General features: G+C 49.0%; 1 protein-coding gene across 5 annotated transcripts; it reads left to right on the forward strand.

Annotated features, from left to right (window-relative positions):
- The first annotated feature begins 256 nt into the window (after positions 1-256).
- On the forward strand, positions 257-20554 carry LOC134492121 (zinc finger protein 850-like). Of its 5 annotated transcripts, none has more exons than XM_063296288.1 (2): positions 257-1320; positions 6480-8780. In XM_063296288.1, exons 1-2 carry the CDS (start codon positions 338-340, stop codon positions 7732-7734), a joined length of 2238 nt encoding a protein of 745 aa, XP_063152358.1. In that variant the 5' UTR covers positions 257-337; the 3' UTR covers positions 7735-8780. The 5 variants fall into 5 exon arrangements, with proteins under 5 accessions (XP_063152358.1, XP_063152354.1, XP_063152355.1 ...); XM_063296284.1 differs by lacking the exon at positions 257-1320 and adding an exon at positions 5532-5584 and having other exon boundaries at positions 6042-8780; XM_063296285.1 differs by lacking the exon at positions 257-1320 and adding an exon at positions 13012-15222 and having other exon boundaries at positions 6032-7602.
- The last annotated feature ends 422 nt before the right edge of the window (positions 20555-20976 follow it).

Here is a 20976-nt window from a genome sequence, read left to right on the forward strand (position 1 = left end):
GATTCATCGAAGGACCCACACTAGAGAGAAGCTAAAGCAGTGCTCTCAATGTGGCAAAAGCTTTAGCAGGCACGCCAGCCTGGTGCATCACAGGAGAACTCACACAGGAGAGAAACCGTATGAGTGTCTGGATTGTGGGAAAAGTTTCAGTCAGAATTCCAACCTAGTGAGACACCAGAGGACTCACACAGGAGAGAAACCATATGAGTGTCCGGATTGTGGGAAGCGTTTCACTCAGAATTCCAACCTGGTGATACACCAGAGGACTCACACAGGAGAGAAACCATATGAGTGTCCAGATTGTGGGAAGCGTTTCATTCAGAATTCACAGCTGGTGATGCACAAGAGGACTCACACAGGACAGAAACCGTATGAGTGTCCGGATTGTGGGAAAAGTTTCAGTCTGAATTCCCACTTGGTGATACACCAGAGGACTCACACAGGAGAGAAACCGTATGAGTGTCCGGATTGTGGGAAGCGTTTCAGTCAGAATTCCAGTCTAGTAATACACCAGAGGGCTCACACAGGAGAGAAACCGTATATGTGTTTGGATTGTGGGAAAAGTTTCAGTCGGAGCTTCGACATGGTTAAACACCAGAGGACTCACACAGGAGAGAAACCGTATGAGTGTCTGGATTGTGGGAAAAGCTTCAGTCTGAATTCCAGCCTGGTGATACACCAGAGGACTCACACAGGAGAGAAACCGTATGAGTGTCTGGATTGTGGGAAAAGATTCAGTCAGAATTTCAGTCTAGTAATACACCAGAGGACTCACACAGGAGAGAAACCGTATATGTGTTTGGATTGTGGGAAAAGTTTCAGTCAGAATTCACAGCTGATGATGCACAAGAGGACTCACACAGGAGAAAAACCGTATATGTGTTTGGATTGTGGGAAAAGTTTCAGTTGGAATTCCCAGCTGGTGATTCACCAGAGGACTCATACTGGAGAGAAACCGTATGAGTGCCCGGATTGTGGGAAAAGTTTCAGTGTCAAATCCAGCCTGCTTGTGCACCAGACGACTCATACTGGAGAGAAACCGTATGAGTGTCCGGATTGTGGGAAAAGTTTCATTCGGAATTCCCACCTGGTGATACACCAGAGGACTCACACAGGAGAGAAACCATATGAGTGTCCGGATTGCGGGAAAAGTTTCAGTCGGAATTCCCACCTGGTGAGACACCAGAGGACTCACACAGGAGAGAAACCATATGAGTGCCTGGATTGTGGGAAACGTTTCAGTCAGAATTCCCAGCTGGTGATACACCAGAGGACTCTCACAGGAGAGAAACCATATGAGTGTCCAGATTGTGGGAAAGAGTTCAGACTTAGCTCTAGCCTGATAAATCATGTAGGTTTACACATAGGAGAGAAACCATTCAAATGCCCAGACTGTGGACGGTGCTTCACAAACAATTCCTCCCTCAGCAGACACAAGAAAAGGCACATGAGGCAGAAGGTGAGGAATGTAGAGAAGGCTTGAATTTCACATCTCATCTACCTTTGGGCATCCCTCTGAAAAGTTAAGTATTTAATTTCTGGCCTGATTCTTTGTAGTCAAATACGTCTCAGTATTAGAGATGAAGGGGGGAGAGAAAAAAAATGGAAAATGTTAGTTTGAGAAAGGCTAACTAAACGTTTCTGGCTATCAGCAGAAGTTCCCAGTAAGCTGCTGCAGGTCTTAAAGGATACAAAAAAGATAGGTGCACTCAGATTTTATGAGAGAATCCGTTAGGGACAAGTGTGGCAGTAGTGTAAAGTTTCAGATGTAGAGGCTCTTCTGCCTTGCAGTTGAACAGGGCTTCTTTTTAAGTTTTCCCTAAGAATGCCAGAAGTAAAGGGTGGAAAATGATTTGGAGCTGCTAAGTGGGATTCTAGCTATGCAGAGGAATGATCCTGATTTTGCTGACTTCAGAAGACACCAAAGAATTCAAGGCTTGTTCATTGCAGGAACCCAATTCAGAGATCACGTTATTATAATCCCCTTTTTCCCCCAGTAGATCACTTTGCATATGATCCCTCTGCAGGAGGAGACCCAACAGCCAGGACCAGGCCAGGGGTGGGGAGGAAGCAAGAGGCTCTTTTGGCCTTAGGCACAAGCTCCGAGTGGGTTCACATTTAATGGTCTGCAAAGTTGTTATAACTTCAATATAAAATATTCCAAGCTATTTTATATTCGAATTATATTTAATTCTCCCTTCCTTCCTCTCCCTTGCTCTTTTTTGGTGCTGTATTGTTGTGTACACCTGTTACGACGTCCCATTTCATTATTGGCAGGAGCTGCAAACACTTCTTCCGTTAAGGATTTATTGTGTAAGTTTGCCATATTGGGGGCATTGCCCACTCTAGGGCTCCATCCTCTTGGATACGGATGGTGCCAGTGCTTTCATATGAAGATCCACCCTGCAGCCAGGACTTTTCTCCTAGAAGATACAGATGGAGAAGCCCTGCTCAGGACCGCCAGTCTCTTGCTCTCGTCCCGTTCTTGAATTTCTCCCCATATTTTGTGGTTGGTTCTGTAGTGTTGCCCGAAGATTGATCAGTTCTATTCAAAATATGTCCTGCATTCTGTGAAGAATTCCCTTCTTGTGATTAAACAGAGAAAAAGCTGCTTTAGTTGGCTTTTCTCTTTTGTAAAGGAGCCATTGCACTTTTTCCCCTCTTTTTATGTTTTTTTTTTCCTTTAAATCCATTGTGAGCCAGCTTCCACATTCCCCAGCAATCTCGAGGGAGGAGGGCCTCTCCCAAAGCTTGTATTCGTGACGCTGTAAGCAGCAGGGAGCATTAATGCAGAGAGGATTGGTGACCAGACAGAGGTGCCAATGGGGGCAGTGATTAAAATAACCGATGGCTGTTTGAAGCCTCCCTCAGCGCTGAATACGTAGCTGCCAACCAAACCGGACGTTAATATTGGGCCTTGTAGCCTCCTCTTGACTTTCGTGGTCCCTCCCCCTCTGAAATCTCTGCAAATTAGTTCCATTAGTGATAGAGAATATGTTCCCATGTGAGTTTTTCCCCCCTTATTGGTGATCCTGGTTGGGAAAGAGGGTTGCACGAAATTCCCTCCGCTCGATTGGCGATGTGACCTGGAGCATTGTGGTGGAGTCCCACCGTGCCCGTGCCAAATGTCATTTCAGCCTTGGGGACACTCAATTCTACCGGTGGAAAAGGGGCGTCAGCTTGTTTTTAGGGTGCAGCCTCATTTTAAAGATGGAAACCCTGGAAACGGGAGAATGAAGCCAGGTGAGCGACTGTCCTACTCAGAACAAGGGATTCTCCGCATGTTTTGGGGAGAGCCGAGTTGATCTGTGGCAGCCCCAAAGCTGAAGGCATCGAAGAGCAGCTTTTCAGACTGAGCCAGGCGTTTGAGTGCAACTGGTGGGACAGAGAAGGTGCTGCAGACTCCTCCTGACATAATGTCTGGGGTTAGAGATTGAGCACAAGCCAGGATCGCCAGCCAGTAATGCCAGGGGCAGAGGATGGTGGGTGTTGTAGTCCAAGGGCACCTGCAGGACTGTCTCACCCATCTTCCATACCAATGAATTAGTAATTGGCAGCTGTACATGCAGATTAGGGAATGCAACTTTCGTTTTCAATCTCAATCTCAGTCTCTTTTGATCATTTGGCTTTCCTGGTGGGAGGGCGTCATGGAGTGATGCCGTCTTACCGGGCCCGACCAGGACACTTTGGCATTGCTCAACCCCACCGCCGCCCGCTCCCCACCCGGCTTAAGTGAACAGATTAAACGCAGAGAGCTTCTCCTTTCGACCTAGAGAAGAGAGAGCAGACAAGCTGAGGAAGGGAGGAAAAGGGAAACGTGGTCGAAGCCGCTTCCTGCCGCCTTTCGACCTAGAGAAGAGAGAGCAGACAAGCTGAGGGAGCAGGGTGGAAAAGGGGCATCACCTTGTTTTTAGGGTGCAGCCCCCTTTTAAAGATGGAAACCCTGAAAATGGGAGAAGGAAGCCAGGAGAGCGACTGTCCTGCTCAGAACGAGGGATTCTCCGTATGTTTTGGGGAGAGCCGAGTTGGTCTGTGGCAGCCCCAAAGCTGAAGGCATCGAAGAGCAGCTTTTCAGACTGAGCCAGGCGTTTGAGTGCAACTGGTGGGACAGAGAAGGTGCTGCAGACTCCTCCTGACATAATGTCTGGGGTTAGAGATTGAGCACAAGCCAGGATCGCCAGCCAGTAATGCCAGGTGCAGAGGATGGTGGGTGGGTGTTGTAGTCCAAGGGCACCTGCAGGACTGTCTCGCCCTCCATAGTGATGAATTACTAATTGGCAGTGTAAGTGCGGATTAGGGCATGCAACTTTCGTTTTCAATCTCAATCTCAGTCTCTTTTGATCCTTTGGCTTTCCTGGTGGGAGGGCGTGATGGGGTGATGCCCTCTTACCGGGCCCAACCAGGACACTTTGGCATTGCTCAGCCCCACCGCCGCCCCCTCCCCACCCGGCTTAAGTGAAGAGATTAAACGCAGAGAGCTTCTCCTTTCGACCTAGAGAAGAGAGAGCAGACAAGCTGAGGGAGGGAGGAAAAGGGAAACGTGGTCGAAGCCGCTTCCTGCCCCACCCGCTGCCCTTCCCAGTGTCCAGCCGCTCTTGCGTACCTGGGCTGCACAATCCCACCCCCAGTGGGAAGGGGCACGGAAGGGGTGCCAGGTGGGCATCTATCTTCCAAGAGGGCGATTGGATCCTGAACGGTGGGGGGTGCAATCAGGAGGAGGAGGGGGGAATCCCCAGGTGCAAGAAGGGAAGGGGGGAGTCCTTGGGGGTGGGGGAGTAGATGGGCTTTTACCAGCGGTGCCCCCCACCCCTGCTCGCCTTCTGATTCCCCGCCTTGTTCATGAGGTTTTCCGCTTGTCCTCCGGAGCTGCTGCTTCTGCAGACGGCCCTCTGCTCTCCTTGAAACCCACCCTCTGAGCCCCCCTCGCCCCTCCAGCTCCCAGCACGAGGCTCCCTGGGGTTTTCCGGAAGGTTGGGGACTACCGTGCCCACCTTCCCTTGTCCCTGCCAGGGTGATGAGGTCCCAGAGGCCTGGAGGGGCAGTAGAGGAGGATCTTCGGTTCAGAGGGCAGGTAGGTTGGAGGTGCCCCCTCCGTGGGCGTGAACCGTGCTCGGCGGAGGCAAGGTCGTCTTGCTCGGTTGCAGTGGCAATGAGTGGGGACACCCGAAATAACAGGTTAGCGATAGATCGTCGTGCAGAAAATCTACTGATCGGATGGCTCGGAGTCGGAAAGGAATTGGTGGCAGGGAATCCATCAAAAAATCTCGCCAGCGCCTTAAGCTAGAGATCGCAGGAGTGTGTTTTGCAGTCTCTTGTCGCCAGAGGGCGCTCTGGAAACAGGCAACCCTCGCGCCTGGAAAGCTGTCTTTAGAGTAGCGGCGTCTGTGGCTGCTGAGGCCCGACATCCGACGGGAGGGGGAGCGGGGGAGCTGGAACAATAGAGTATAGGATTGCTAGAGGGGATGCGGGAGGAGAGGCGGAGGGCAGGGGAACTTCCTGTCCCGGCTCCCTCCTGGCGGGAGAGCGGCGCGGAGGGGCTCTCTGTGGTGTTCCCGGGGTTGGTCGGAGCAGCCGCGGCCGGAAGGTGAGCGGAGGACGGGCGGGAGGAGAGGCCGGGAGCGAGCGGGGCTGCCTGGTTTCCTCCGCGGGGGGGAATCGGATGAGCAACTCCGCTGCAAAGTGCCAGCTTTGTGTGTTTCTGTCTTTCTCTCTGTGTGCGTGTGTGTGTGGGTGTGGGTGTGGGTGTGTGTGTGTGTGTAGAATCCGTCCCCAGCACTTGCAGAGATCCTTGATGATAACCCTGCTCAGTGCTCAGAATCTGTGGCTGACCCAGGCCAAAAAGTGAATGTCTGGATTGGAACGTGGATCTCGCTAGTCTTCCGTGTGTCAAATGAATCATACTGAAAGGTAGAGGTTAATCTGGCCTTTTGGTACTTTGCTTTTCCATTGTAATGTATGCTTTTTGTTGTAGTTGCTTTCACACGTTGTTCAGCCGTTTTATAAACAATAATTAAACTTAACGCTTTTATGTAATCTTATAGACAAAAAGGATGCCAGTAAGAGCCTTCTGGACAACTGAGAATCAGGAGGAGCATTAAAAAGGAAAGCACATCAAGCCAGGAATCAAAATCTTTCCACTTCCAGCAGAAAAGCACAAAACCCTTCTCCTTTCCCAGCAGATGAGGGAGAGAAAAACAGGAAGAGAGTTTTGAGCTGCAAAAATTGAGTATGTTGAACTCAAGGAAACCTTACTTAGAAAAGTCAAGGGGGACATTTTCCAAATTCAGAAAAACAGAACTATGTGGGAGAAGTAGAGATTGTAGATCACGGCTGATTATTCAGGAGAGGATCCACACCAGAGAAAAGCCATACAAATGCTCCAAATGTGGCAAAAGCTTTACTTGCAAGAGCTCCCTGGTGATTCATCGAAGGACCCACACTAGAGAGAAGCTAAAGCAGTGCTCTCAATGTGGCAAAAGCTTTAGCAGGCACGCCAGCCTGGTGCATCACAGGAGGATTCACACAGGAGAGAAACCGTATGAGTGTCTGGATTGTGGGAAAAGTTTCAGCTGGAATTCCCAGCTGGTGATTCACCAGAGGACTCATACTGGAGAGAAACCGTATGTGTGCCCAGATTGTGGGAAAAGTTTCAGTCAGAATTCCAACCTGGTGTATCACAGGAGGATTCACACAGGAGAGAAACCGTATGAGTGTCTGGATTGTGGGAAAAGTTTCAGTCAGAATTCCCACCTGGTGATACACCAGAGGACACACACAGGAGAGAAACCATATGAGTGTCCGGATTGTGGGAAGCGTTTCAGTCAGAATTCCATCCTGGTGAAACACGAGAGGACTCACACAGGAGAGAAACCGTATGAGTGTCCGGATTGTGGGAAGCGTTTCAGTCAGAATTCACAGCTGGTGATGCACAAGAGGACTCACACAGGAGAGAAACCATATGAGTGTTTGGATTGTGGGAAAAGTTTCACTCTGAATTCCCACTTGGTGATACACCAGAGGACTCACACAGGAGAGAAACCATATGAGTGTCCGGATTGTGGGAAAAGTTTCAGTCAGAGTTTCGACATGGTGAGACACCAGAGGACTCACACAGGAGAGAAACCGTATGAGTGTCCGGATTGTGGGAAAAGTTTCATTCGGAATTCCCACCTGGTGATACACCAGAGGACTCACACAGGAGAGAAACCATATGAGTGTCCGGATTGTGGGAAAAGTTTCAGTCGGAATTCCCAGCTGGTGATGCACCAGAGGACTCACACAGGAGAGAAACCATATGAGTGTCCGGATTGTGGGAAAAGTTTCAGTCGGAATTCCCACCTGGTGATACACCAGAGGACTCACACAGGAGAGAAACCATATGAGTGTCTGGATTGTGGGAAAAGTTTCATTCGGAATTCCCACCTGGTGATACACCAGAGGACTCACACAGGAGAGAAACCATATGAGTGTCCGGATTGTGGGAAAAGTTTCATTCAGAATTCCAACCTGGTGATACACCAGAGGACTCACACAGGAGAGAAACCATATGAGTGTCCAGATTGTGGGAAAGATTTCAGACTTAGGTCTAGCCTGATAAATCATGTAGGTTTACACATAGGAGAGAAACCGTTCAAATGCCCAGACTGTGGACGGTGCTTCACAAACAATTCCTCCCTCAGCAGACACAAGAAAAGGCACATGAGGCAGAAGGTTAGGAATGTAGAGGAGGCTTGAATTTCACATCTCATCTACCTTTGGGCATCCCCCTGAAAAGTTAAGTTTTCAATTTCTGGCCTGATTCTTTGTAGTCAAATACGTCTCAGTATTAGAGATGAGAGGGGAGAGAAAAAAAATGGAAAATGTTAGTTTGAGAAAGGCTAACTAAACGTTTCTGGCTATCAGCAGAAGTTCCCAGTAAGCTGCTGCAGGTCTTAAAAGATACAAAAAAGATAGGTGGACTCAGATTTTATGACAGAATCCGTTAGGGACAAGTGTGGCAGTAGTGTAAAGTTTCAGATGTAGAGGCTCTTCTGCCTTGCAGTTGAACAGGGCTTCTTTTTAAGTTTTCCCTAAGAATGCCTACAAGTAACGGGTGGAAAATGATTTGGAGCTGCTAAGTGGGATTTTAGCTATTCAGAGGAATGATCCTGATTTTGCTGAGTTCAGAAGACACCAAAGAATTCAAGGCTTGTTCATTGCAGGAACCCAATTCAGAGATCAGGTTATAATCCCCTTTTTCCCCCAGTAGATCACATTGCATATGATCCCTCTGCAGGAGGAGACCCAACAGCCAGGAGCAGGCCCGGGGTGGGGAGGAAGCAAGAGGCTCTTTTGGCCTTAGGCACAAGCTCCGAGTGGGTTCACATTTAATGGTCTGCAAAGTTGTTATAACTTAGGTATAAAATATTCCAAGTTGAATATTTTATATTTGAATTATATTTAATTCTCTCTTCCTTCCTCTCTCTCGCTCTTTTTTGGTGCTGTATTGTTGTGTACACCTGTTACGACGTCCCATTTCATTATTGGCAGGAGCTGGAAACGCTTCTTCCGTTAAGGAATTATTGTGTAAGTTTGCCATTTTGCGGGCATTGCCCACTCTAGCGCTCCATCCTCTTCGATACGGATGGTGCCAGTGCTTTCATATGAAGATCCATCCTGCAGCCAGGACTTTTCTCCTAGAAGATACAGATAGAGAAGCCCTGCTCAGGACCGCCAGTCTCTTGCTCTCGTCCTGTTCTTGAATTTCTCCCCATATTTAGCGGTTGGTTCTGTAGTGTTCCCCGAAGATTTATCAGTTCTATTAAAAATATGTCCTGCATTCTGTGAAGAATTCCCTTCTTGTGATTAAACAGAGAAAAAGCTTCTTTAATTGGCTTTTCTCTTTTGTAAAGGAGCCATTGCACTTTTTCCTCTCTTTTTATGTTTTTTTTTTTCCTTTAAAGCCATTGTGAGCCAGCTTCCACATTCCCCAGCCATCTCGAGGGAGGAGGGCCTCTCCCAAAGCTTGTATTCGTGACGCTGTAAGCAGCAGGGAGCGTTAATGCAGAGAGGATTGGTGACCAGACAGAGGTGCCAATGGGGGCAGAGATGAAAATAACCAATGGCTGTTTGAAGCCTCCCTCAGCGCTCAATACGTAGCTGCCAACCAAACCGGACGTTAATATTGGGCCTTGTAGCCTCCTCTTGACTTTCGTGGTCCCTCCCCCTCTGAAATCTCTGCAAATTAGTTCCATTAGTGATAGAGAATATGTTCCCATGTGAGTTTTTCCCCCCTTATTGGTGATCCTGGTTGGGAAAGAGGGTTGCACGAAATTCCCTCCGCTCGATTGGCGATGTGACCTGGAGCATTGTGGTGGAGTCCCACGGTGCCCGTGCCGAATGTCATTTCAACCTTGGGGACACTCAATTCTACCGGTGGAAAAGGGGCATCACCTTGTTTTTAGGGTGCAGCCCCCTTTTAAAGATGGAAACCCTGAAAACGGGAGAAGGAAGCCAGGAGAGCGACTGTCCTGCTCAGAACGAGGGATTCTCCGCATGTTTTGGGGAGAGCCGAGTTGGTCCCCTCCTGCTCACCATCAGTGCTCATGACACCTGAGTTGCTTGACTCATTTCCCTGATGACCGATTGGACGCAAAGACAGCCCGCAGCACGCACTTGGGCTGAATCAAAACATGCTTTCCAGCACCTGGCATGTGGGAAGGGGCAAACACACACCCTGCCTCCTCTGGGCCACTCCTTTGAGTTTCTGTAGCTGCCCGCAAAGCCATTCCCCTGCTTATACCGTAAGAAGGTGGTGTAAAAATGAAGTGGCATTCTTTGCGCAGGTGGTGCAGCCAAAGCCTCTTTTAGTCTTTATTTTGTCAGATGATAGGCTGCCCATCTCATGTGCACCACAGCACGTGAAGTAGGTCCCTTCTATGGACCTGGGGCAGTGTGGAGATCTTAGCAGTGGATGGTGTATGCTGTGAAATAAGATGGCTGCTGCACCCATCTTGACGGATGCTAGAGATCAAGCAAAGTGCACACGGGTACTGTTTAACCCAGGATCAGCTGTCTTTGCTGCTTTTTTCCAACCATGGATGTCTAATGTATAATCATGCGGTCCATTTTCCCCATTAAGCCCAATTATCTTGGTCTTCAGGACATTTATTTTTAGATTCACACTCTTCAGTGCGTGATACGATCTAACAGTCTCTGCAAATCGTTTGCGTCTTCAGCCAACAACACCTTCTGGTAGTCGTTGAGAATCGGGTCGTTGTTTTCCACCATGGGAATAGCCCATTTGGCTGCTGGTCCCTTTAGCAGGCCTAGGATGAAGGTGATTCTGGTTCTGTCTGTGGGGAACTCTGCGGTTCTGCTGTCGAAAAACATAGTGCACTGTGTGAGAAACGTTCTTAGCTGTCCTGCTTCTCCTCCAAACTTCTCTGGTAGACTGCCCTGGGACCTCAAAGACTACTGGCGGAGCTGCTGCTGCTGCTGCTGCTGCCGGTTGTGGGTTAATTGGAACTGGTTGTTGTAACTGCTGTAGCATGGCAGCTTGTAATGTGTTGATCTGGAGATCTACTTCTTGTTGGTGTTGTTGCAGGGCTGCTGCCAATTGTTGGATGGCGAGCCGTATTTCTTGGTTTTCTGAAGACATTTCCAAATGTCTCTCCTTAATTTCTTGTTCCTCCCTCTTTCGATGGGAGTAGGAGTTTGTTAGGATTGATGTCCTAACAGCCAGGAAACATGCTGAGACAAGGAACTGGTCTCTAATGTTTATTGCTAGTACATAACAGGAATCCTAACAAACTGAAGAAGCGTGGGAAAAACCCAGACATATAAACCCCAAGGGTTAAGGCGGTCCCGATCTGTGTCTCTTTGAATGGCTGACCAATTCCTCAGTGCTACGCATGCGCTTGACAGTCTGGGTGGGAGCCCCCTGCTCGCCATCCTTATTCATGACAGTAAGTGCGGATTAGGGCATGCAACTTTCGTTTTCAATCTCAATCTCAGTCTCTTTTGATCCTTTGGCTTTCCTGGTGGGAGGGCGTGATGGGGTGATGCCCTCTTACCGGGCCCAACCAGGACACTTTGGCATTGCTCAGCCCCACCGCCGCCCCCTCCCCACCCGGCTTAAGTGAAGAGATTAAACGCAGAGAGCTTCTCCTTTCGACCTAGAGAAGAGAGAGCAGACAAGCTGAGGGAGGGAGGAAAAGGGAAACGTGGTCGAAGCCGCTTCCTGCCCCACCCGCTGCCCTTCCCAGTGTCCAGCCGCTCTTGCGTACCTGGGCTGCACAATCCCACCCCCAGTGGGAAGGGGCACGGAAGGGGTGCCAGGTGGGCATCTATCTTCCAAGAGGGCGATTGGATCCTGAACGGTGGGGGGTGCAGTCAGGAGGAGGAGGGGGGAATCCCCAGGTGCAAGAAGGGAAGGGGGGAGTCCTTGGGGGTGGGGAGGAGATGGGTTTTTACCAGCGGTGCCCCCCACCCCTGCTCGCCTTCTGATTCCCCGCCTTATTCACGAGGTTTTCCGCTTGTCCTCCGGAGCTGCTGCTTCTGCAGACGGCCCTCTGCTCTCCTTGAAACCCACCCTCTGAGCCCCCCTCGCCCCTCCAGCTCCCAGCGCGAGGCTGCCTGGGGTTTTCCGGAAGGTTGGGGACTACCGTGCCCACCTTCCCTTGTCCCTGCCAGGGTGATGAGGTCCCAAAGGCCTGGAGGGGCAGTACAGGAGGATCTTCGGTTCAGAGGGCAGGTAGGTTGGAGGTGCCCCCTCCGTGGGCGTAAACCGTGCTCGGCGGAGGCAAGGTCGTGTTGCTCGGTTGCAGTGGCAATGAGTGCACCCACGGGACACCCGAAATAACAGGTTAGCGATAGATCGTCGTGCAGAAAATCTACTGATCGGATGGCTCGGAGTCGGAAAGGACTTGATGGCACAAAATCCATCAAAAAATCTCGCCAGCGCCTTAAGCTAGAGATCGCAGGAGTGTGTTTTGCAGCCTCTTGTCGCTAGAGGGCGCTCTGGAAACAGGCAACCCCCGCGCCTGGAAACTGTCAGTAGAGTAGCGGCGTCTGTGGTTGCTGAGGACCGACACCCGACGGGAGGGGGAGCGGGGGAGCTGGAACAATAGAGTATAGGATTGCTAGAGGGGATGCCGGAGGAGAGGCGGAGGGCAGGGGAACTTCCTGTCCCGACTCCCTCCTGTGGGGAGAGCGGCGCGGAGGAGCGCTGTGTGGTGTTCCCGGGGTTGGTCGGAGCAGCCGCGGCCGGAAGGTGAGCGGAGGACGGGCGGGAGGAGAGGCCGGGAGCGAGCGGGGCTGCCTGGTTTCCTCCGCGGGGGGGAATCGGATGAGCAACTCCGCTGCAAAGTGCCAGCTGTGTGTGTTTCTGTCTTTCTCTCTGTGTGCGTGTGTGTGTGTGTGTGTGTGTGTGTGTGTGTGTGTGTGGAATCCGTCCCCAGCACTTGCAGAGATCCTTGATGATAACCCTCCTCAGTGCTCAGAATCTGTGGCTGACCCAGGCCAAAAAGTGAATGTCTGGATTGGAACGTGGATCTCGCTAGTCTTCCGTGTGTCAAATGAATCATAATGAAAGGTAGAGGTTAATCTGGCCTTTTGGAACTTTGCTTTTCCATTGTAATGTATGCTTTCTGTTGTAGTTGCTTTCACACGTTGTTCAGCCGTTTTATAAACAATAATAAAACTTAACGCTTTTATGTAATCATATAGACAAAAGGGATGCCAGTCAGAGCCTTCTGGACATTTGAGAATCAGGAGCAGCATTAAAAAGGAAAGCAAACCAAGCCAGGAATCAAAATTTCTCCACTTCCTGCATAAAAGCACAAAACCCTTCTCCTTCCCCAGCAGATGAGGGAGAGGAAAAGAGGAAGAGTGTTTTGAGCTGCAAAAATTGAGTATGTTGAACTCAAGGAATCCTTACGCGAAAAGGTCAAGGGAGAGAATTTCCAAATTCAGAGAAAGAGAGAACGATGTGGGAGAAGCAGAGATTGTAGATCCCGGCTGATTATTCAGGAGAGGATCCACACCAGAGAAAAGCCATACAAATGCTCCAAATGTGGCAAAAGCTTTACTTGCAAGAGCTCCCTGGTGATTCATCGAAGGACCCACACTGGAGAGAAGCTAAAGCAGTGCTCTCAATGTGGCAAAAGCTTCAGCAGGCATGCCAGCCTGGTGCATCACAGGAGGACTCACGCAGGAGAGAAACCGTATGAGTGTCTGGATTGTGGGAAAAGTTTCAGTCTGAACTCCAACCTGGTGATACACCAGAGGACTCACACAGGAGAGAAACCATATGAGTGTCTGGATTGTGGGAAGCGTTTCAATCAGAATTCCGACCTGGTGATTCACCAGAGGACTCACACAGGAGAGAAACCGTATATGTGTTTGGATTGTGGGAAAAGTTTCAGTTGGAATTCCCAGCTGGTGATTCATCAGAGGACTCACACAGGAGAGAGACCGTATGAGTGTCTGGATTGTGGGAAAAGTTTCAGTCGGAATTCCAACCTGGTGAGACACCAGAGGACTCACACAGGAGAGAAACAATATGAGTGTCCGGATTGTGGGAAGTGTTTCAGTCAGAATTCCAAGCTGGTGATACACCAGAGGACTCACACAGGAGAGAAACTGTATGAGTGTCCGGATTGTGGAAAGCGTTTCAGTCAGAATTCACAGCTGGTGATGCGCCAGAGGACTCACACAGGAGAGAAACCGTATGAGTGTCCGGATTGTGGGAAAAGTTTCAGTCAGAATTCCAGTCTAGTAATACACCAGAGGACTCACGCAGGAGAGAAGCCATATATGTGTTTGGATTGTGGGAAAAGTTTAAGTCGGAGCTTCGGCATGGTTAAACACCAGAGGACTCACACAGGAGAGAAACCATATGAGTGTCCGGATTGTGGGAAAAGTTTCAGTCGGAATTCCCACCTGGTGATACACCAAAGGACTCACACAGGAGAGAAACCATATGAGTGTCTGGATTGTGGGAAAACTTTCAGTCAGAGATTCGACATGGTGAGACACCAGAGGACTCACACAGGAGAGAAACCATATGAGTGTCTGGATTGTGGGAAAAGTTTCAGTCAGAATTCCCACCTGGTGATACACCAGAGGACTCACACAGGAGAGAAACCATATGAGTGTCCGGATTGTGGGAAAAGTTTCAGTCGGAATTCCCACCTGGTGATACACCAGAGGACTCACACAGGAGAGAAACCATATGAGTGTCTGGATTGTGGGAAAAGTTTCATTCGGAATTCCCACCTGGTGATACACCAGAGGACTCACACAGGAGAGAAACCATATGAGTGTCCGGATTGTGGGAAAAGTTTCATTCAGAATTCCAACCTGGTGATACACCAGAGGACTCACACAGGAGAGAAACCATATGAGTGTCCAGATTGTGGGAAAGATTTCAGACTTAGGTCTAGCCTTATAAATCATGTAGGTTTACACGTAGGAGAGAAACCGTTCAAATGCCCAGACTGTGGACGGTGCTTCACAAACAATTCCTCCCTCAGCAGACACAAGAAAGGGCACGTGAGGCAGAAGGTTAGGAACGTAGAGGAGACTTGAATTTCACATCTCACCTACCTTTGGGCATCCCCCTGAAAAATTAAGTATTTAATTTCTGGCCTGATTCTTTGTAGTCAAATACGTCTCAGTATTAGAGATGAGGGGGGAGAGAAAAAAAATGGAAAATGTTAGTTTGAGAAAGGCTAACTAAACGTTTCTGGCTATCAGCAGAAGTTCCCAGTAAGCTGCTGCAGGTCTTAAAAGATACAAAAAAGATAGGTGGACTCAGATTTTATGAGAGAATCCGTTAGGGACAAGCGTGGCAGGAGTGTAAAGTTTCAGATGTAGAGGCTCTTCTGCCTTGCAGTTGAACAGGGCTTCTTTTTAAGTTTTCCCTAAGAATGCCTACAAGTAACGGGTGGAAAATGATTTGGAGCTGCTAAGTGGGATTCTAGCTATGCAGAGGAACGATCCTGATTTTGCTGAGTTCAGAAGACACCAAAGAATTCAAGGCTTGTTCATTGCAGGAACCCAATTCAGAGATCAGGTTATAATCCCCTTTTCCCCCCTAGTAGATCACTTTGCATATGATCCCTCTGCAGGAGGAGACCCAACAGCCAGGACCAGGCCAGGGGTGGGGAGGAAGCAAGAGGCTCTTTTGGCCTTAGGCACAAGCTCCGAGTGGGTTCACATTTAATGGTCTGCAAAGTTGTTATAACTTAGGTATAAAATATTCCAAGTTGAATATTTTATATTTGAATTATATTTAATTCTCTCTTCCTTCCTCTCTCTGCTCTTTTTTGTTGTGCGCACCTGTTACGACGTCCCATTTCATTATTGGCAGGAGCTAAAAATGCTTCGTTCCCTAAGGATTTATTGTGTAAGTTTGCCATTTTGCGGGCATTGCCCACTCTAGCGCTCCATCCTCTTGGATACGGATGGTGTCAGTGCTTTTATATGAAGATCCATCCTGCAGCCAGGACTTTTCTCCTAGAAGATACAGATAGAGAAGCCCTGCTCAGGACCGCCAGTCTCTTGCTCTCGTCCCGTTCTTGAACTTCTCCCCATATTTAGTGGTTGGTTCTGTAGTGTTGCCCGAAGATTTATCCGTTCTATTCAAAATATGTCCTGCATTCTGTGGAGAATTCCCTTCTTGTGATTAAACAGAGAAAAAGCTTCTTTAATTGGCTTTTCTCTTTTGTAAAGGAGCCATTGCACTTTTTCCTCTCTTTTTATGTTTTTTTTTCCTTTAAAGCCATTGTGAGCCAGCTTCCACATTCCCCAGCCATCTCGAGGGAGGAGGGCCTCTCCCAAAGCTTGTATTCGTGACGCTGTAAGCAGCAGGGAGCGTTAATACAGAGAGGATTGGTGACCAGACAGAGGTGCCAATGGGGGCAGAGATGAAAATAACCAATGGCTGTTTGAAGCCTCCCTCAGCACTAAATACGTAGCTGCCAACCAAACCGGACGTTAATATTGGGACTTGTAGCCTCCTCTTGACTTTCGTGGTCCCTCCCCCGCTGAAATCTCTGCACATTAGTGCCATTAGTCATAGAGAATATGTTCCCATGTGAGTTTTTCCCCCTTTATTGGTGATCCTGGTTGGGAAAGAGGGTTGCATGAAATTCCCTCTGCTCGATTGGCGATGTGACCTGGAGCATTGTGGTGGAGTCCCACGGTGCCCGTGCCGAATGTCATTTCAGCCTTGGGGACACTCAATTCTACCGGTGGAAAAGGGGCATCACCTTGTTTTTAGGGTGCAGCCCCCTTTTAAAGATGGAAACCCTGAAAACGGGAGAAGGAAGCCAGGAGAGCGACTGTCCTGCTCAGAACAAGGGATTCTCCGCATGTTTTGGGAAGAGCCGAGTTGGTCTGTGGCAGCCCCAAAGCTGAAGGCATCGAAGAGCAGCTTTTCAGACTGAGCCAGGCGTTTGAGTGCAACTGGTGGGACAGAGAAGGTGCTGCAGACTCCTCCTGACATAATGTCTGGGGTTAGAGATTGAGCACAAGCCAGGATCGCCAGCCAGTAATGCCAGGTGCAGAGGATGGTGGGTGTTGTAGTCCAAGGGCACCTGCAGGACTGTCTCGCCCTCCATAGTGATGAATTACTAATTGGCAGTGTAAGTGCAGATTAGGGCATGCAACTTTCGTTTTCAATCTCAATCTCAGTCTCTTTTGACCCTTTGGCTTTCCTGGTGGGAGGGCGTGATGGGGTGATGCCCTCTTACCGGGCCCGACCAGGACACTTTGGCATTGCTCAGCCCCACCGCCGCCCCCTCCCCACCCGGCTTAAGTGAAGATATTAAACTCAGAGTTTCTCCTTTCGACCTAGAGAAGAGAGAGCAGACAAGCTGAGGGAGGGAGGAAAAGGGAAACGTGGTCGAAGCCGCTTCCTGCCCCACCCGCTGCCCTTCCCAGTGTCCAGCCACTCTTGCGTACCTGGGCTGCACAATCCCAGCCCCAGTGGGAAGGGGCACGGAAGGGGTGCCAGGTGGGCATCTATCTTCCAAGAGGGCGATTGGATCCTGAACGGAGGGGGGTGCAGTCAGGAGGAGGAGGGGGGAATCCCCAGGTGCAAGAAGGGAAGGGGGGAGTCCTTGGGGGTGGGGGAGTAGATGGGCTTTTACCAGCGGTGCCCCCCACCCCTGCTCGCCTTCTGATTCCCCGCCATATTCATGAGGTTTTCCGCTTGTCCTCCGGAGCTGCTGCTTCTGCAGACGGCCCTCTGCTCTCCTTGAAATCCACCCTCTGAGCCCCCCTCGCCCCTCCAGCTCCCAGCACGAGGCTGCCTGGGGTTTTCCGGAAGGTTGGGGACTACCGTGCCCACCTTCCCTTGTCCCTGCCTGGGTGATGAGGTCCCAGAGGCCTGGAGGGGCAGTAGAGGAGGATCTTCGGTTCAGAGGGCAGGTAGGTTGGAGTTGCCCCCTCCGTGGGCGTGAACCGTGCTCGGCGGAGGCAAGGTCTGTTGCTCGGTTGCAGTGGCAATGAGTACACCCTCGGGATACCCGAAATAACAGGTTAGGGATAGATCGTCATGCAGAAAATCTACTGAAGTAGTACCTTTTGGTACTTTGCTTTTCCATTGTAATGTATGCTTTTTGTTGTAGTTGCTTTCACACATTGTTCAGCCGTTTTATAAACAATAATTAAACTTAACGCTTTTATGTAATCTTATAGACAAAAAGGATGCCAGTCAGAGCCTTCTGGACAACTGAGAATCAGGAGCAGCATTAAAAAGGAAAGCAAACCAAGCCAGGAATCAAAATCTTTCCACTTCCTGCAGAAAAGCACAAAACCCTTCTCCTTCCCCAGCAGATGAGGGAGAGGAAAAGAGGAAGAGTGTTTTGAGCTGGAAAAAATTGAGTATGCTAAACTCAAGGAATCCTTACGCAAAAAGGTCAAGGGGGACAGTTTCCAAATTCAGTCAAAGAGAGAAGTATGTGGGAGAAGTAGAGATTGTAGATCACGGCTGATTATTCAGGAGAGGATCCACACCAGAGAAAAGCCATACAAATGCTCCAAATGTGGCAAAAGCTTTACTTGCAAGAGCTCCCTGGCGGTTCATCGAAGGACCCACACTGGTGAGAAGCTAAAGCAGTGCTCTCAATGTGGCAAAAGCTTTACCAGACACGGCAGCCTGGTGTATCACAGGAGGACTCACCCCAAAGAGAGAAGGCATTTGTGTCCGGATTGTGGGAAAAGTTTCATTTGGAATTCCCACCTGGTGATACACCAGAGGACTCACACAGGAGATAAACCGTATGAGTGTCTGGATTGTGGGAAACGTTTCAATGACAATTCCAGCCTGGTGAAACACCAGAGGACTCACACAGGAGAGAAACCGTACGAGTGTCCTGATTGTGGCAAAAGTTTCAGTCAGAATTACAACCTGGTGAGACATCAGACAACTCACACAGGAGAGAAACCGTATGAGTGTCTGGATTGTGGGAAAGCTTTCAGTCAGAATTCCCACCTGCTGATACACCAGAGGACTCACACAGGAGAGAAACAATATGAGTGTCCGGATTGTGGGAAGTGTTTCAGTCGGAATTCCAGTCTAGTAATACACCAGAGGACTCACACAGGAGAGAAACCGTATGAGTGTTTCGATTGTGGGAAAGGTTTCAGTCTGAATTCCAGCCTGGTGATGCACCAGAGGACTCACACAGGAGATAAACCATATAAGTGTCTGGATTGTGGCAGAAGTTTCACTATGAATTCCAGCCTGGTAAGACATCAGACGACTCACACAGGAGAGAAACTGTATGAGTGTTCGGATTGTGGCAAAAGTTTCAGTCGGAATTCCAGTCTAGTAATGCACCAGAGGACTCACACAGGAGAGAAACCATATGAGTGTCCAGATTGTGGGAAAAGTTTTACCAGGAATTCCAACCTGGTGATACACCAGAGGACTCACACAGGAGAGAAACCGTATGAGTGTATGGATTGTGGGAAAAGTTTCAGTCTGAATTCAAACATGGTAATGCACCAGAGGACTCACACAGGAGAGAAACCGTATGAGTGTCCGGATTGTGGGAAAAGTTTCAGTCGGAATTGCCACCTAGTGATACACCAGAGAACTCACACAGGAGAGAAACCCTATAAGTGTCCAGATTGTGGGAAAAGTTTCAGCCTGAATTCTAGCCTGGTGATACACCAGAGGAATCACACAGGAGAGAAACCGTATGCGTGTCTGGATTGTGGGAAAAGTTTCAGTCGGAGTTCTGACCTGGTGAAACACCAGAGGACTCACACAGGAGAGAAACCATATGAGTGTCCGGATTGTGGGAAATGTTTCAGTGTTAGGTCCAGCCTGATAAATCATGTAGGTTTACACATAGGAGAGAAACCGTTCAAATGCCCAGACTGTGGACAGTGCTTCACAAGGAAATCCTCCCTTAGCAGACACAAGAAAAAACATGTGAGGCAGAAGGTGAGGAGTGTAGAGAAGGCTTGAATTTCACATCTCATCTACCTTTGCGCATCCAGCTGAAAAGTTAAGTATTTAAATTCTGGCCTGATTCTTTGTAGTCAAACATATCTTGGTATTAGACCTGAGGGAGGGGAGAACAAAATGGAAAATATTAGTTTGAGAAAGGCTAACTACACGTATCTGGCTATCAGCAGAAGTTCCCAGTAAGCTACTGCAGGTCCTAAACGATACAAGAAAAAAAGATGGGAGTACTCAGATTTTGTGACAGAATCCATTAGGGACGTTTGTGGCAGTGACAAAAGACCTCTAAGGTTTCAGATGGAAAGGCTGTTCTGCCTTGCAGTTGCACATGATGGATAAGAGCTGCAGGAATATTGAGTTCAGGAGAAAAGGCATTGTGGGTTTGAGTGGAGGATCTCCAAGTTTAGGAACAGTCCCTGCTGTGATCTTGTTGGCTTGGAGGTGCCTGCTTGGTAGCCCTCGATGGCTGTTGGTGACAGCAGCGCCAAGAGGCTGACCCTTTTGTTGCATCCCACTTGGTGATGGAGATGGGAGGAAAAAATTGCTCGGTGGAAGATGTTTCATGTCTAGAAATGGATCGTGTAAGAAGCATTCACGGCTTTTGAAAAGGAAAGAAACTGGGTAGTTTCAGCGTTGCTGTGAACGTGGGGCCAAGGAGAGGCAAAGCTCCCTTCCCAAGACATGGGAGGTGTATCCATTTCTTTCACTCCTCTCTCAGGGCTTCTTTTAAGTTTTCCCCAAAAATCCCTAGAAGTAAAGAGAGTAAAATGATTTGGAGCTGCTAAGTGGGATTCTAGCTATGCAGAGGAACGATCCTGATTTTGCTGAGTTCAGAACACACCAAAGAATTCAAGGCTTGTTCATTGCCGGAACCCAATTCAGAGATCAGGTTATAATCTTTTTTTTCCCCTGGTAGATCACTTTGCACATGATCCCTTTGCAGGAGGAGACTCAGCAGCCAGGACCAAGCCAGGGGTGGGGAGGAAGCAAGAGGCTCTTTTGGCCTTAGGCACAAGCTCCGAGTGGCTTCAAATTGAAACCTTTGCAAAGTTGTTAAACTTTAAAATACTCAAATTAAATTTAATTCTCTCTTCCTTCCTCTCTCTTGCTCTTTTTTGGTGCAGCATTTCGGTGCACACCTGTTACGACGTCCCATTTCATTATTGGCAGGAGCTGCAAACGCTTCTTCCCTTAAGGATTTATTGTGTAGGTTTTCCATGTCTGCGGCATTGCCCACTCTAGCGCTCCATCCCCTTGGATACAGATGGTGTCAGTGCTTTTATATGAAGATCCATCCTGCAGCCAGGACTTTTCTCCTAGAAGATACAGATAGAGAAGCCCTGCTCAGGACCGCCAGTCTCTTGCTCTCGTCCCGTTCTTGAATTTCTCCCCATATTTAGCGGTTGGTTCTGTAGTGTTGCCCGAAGATTTATCAGTTGTATTCAAAATATGTCCTGCATTCTGTGAAGAATTCCCTTCTTGTGATTAAACAGAGAAAAAGCTTCTTTAAT

Source organism: Candoia aspera, chromosome 2 (genome assembly GCF_035149785.1).
Source record: "Candoia aspera isolate rCanAsp1 chromosome 2, rCanAsp1.hap2, whole genome shotgun sequence".
In the NCBI taxonomy this organism is placed as follows: domain Eukaryota; kingdom Metazoa; phylum Chordata; class Lepidosauria; order Squamata; family Boidae; genus Candoia; species Candoia aspera.

Bases quoted from the DNA above. Each gene is read 5' to 3' on its own strand.
- LOC134492121 (XM_063296285.1), top strand. From the start codon at position 6,229: ATGTTGAACTCAAGGAAACCTTACTTAGAAAAGTCAAGGGGGACATTT. The intron at 7,603-13,011 runs GTAGGTTTACAC...CTGATTATTCAG, and splicing joins GGTCTAGCCTGATAAATCAT to GAGAGGATCCACACCAGAGA.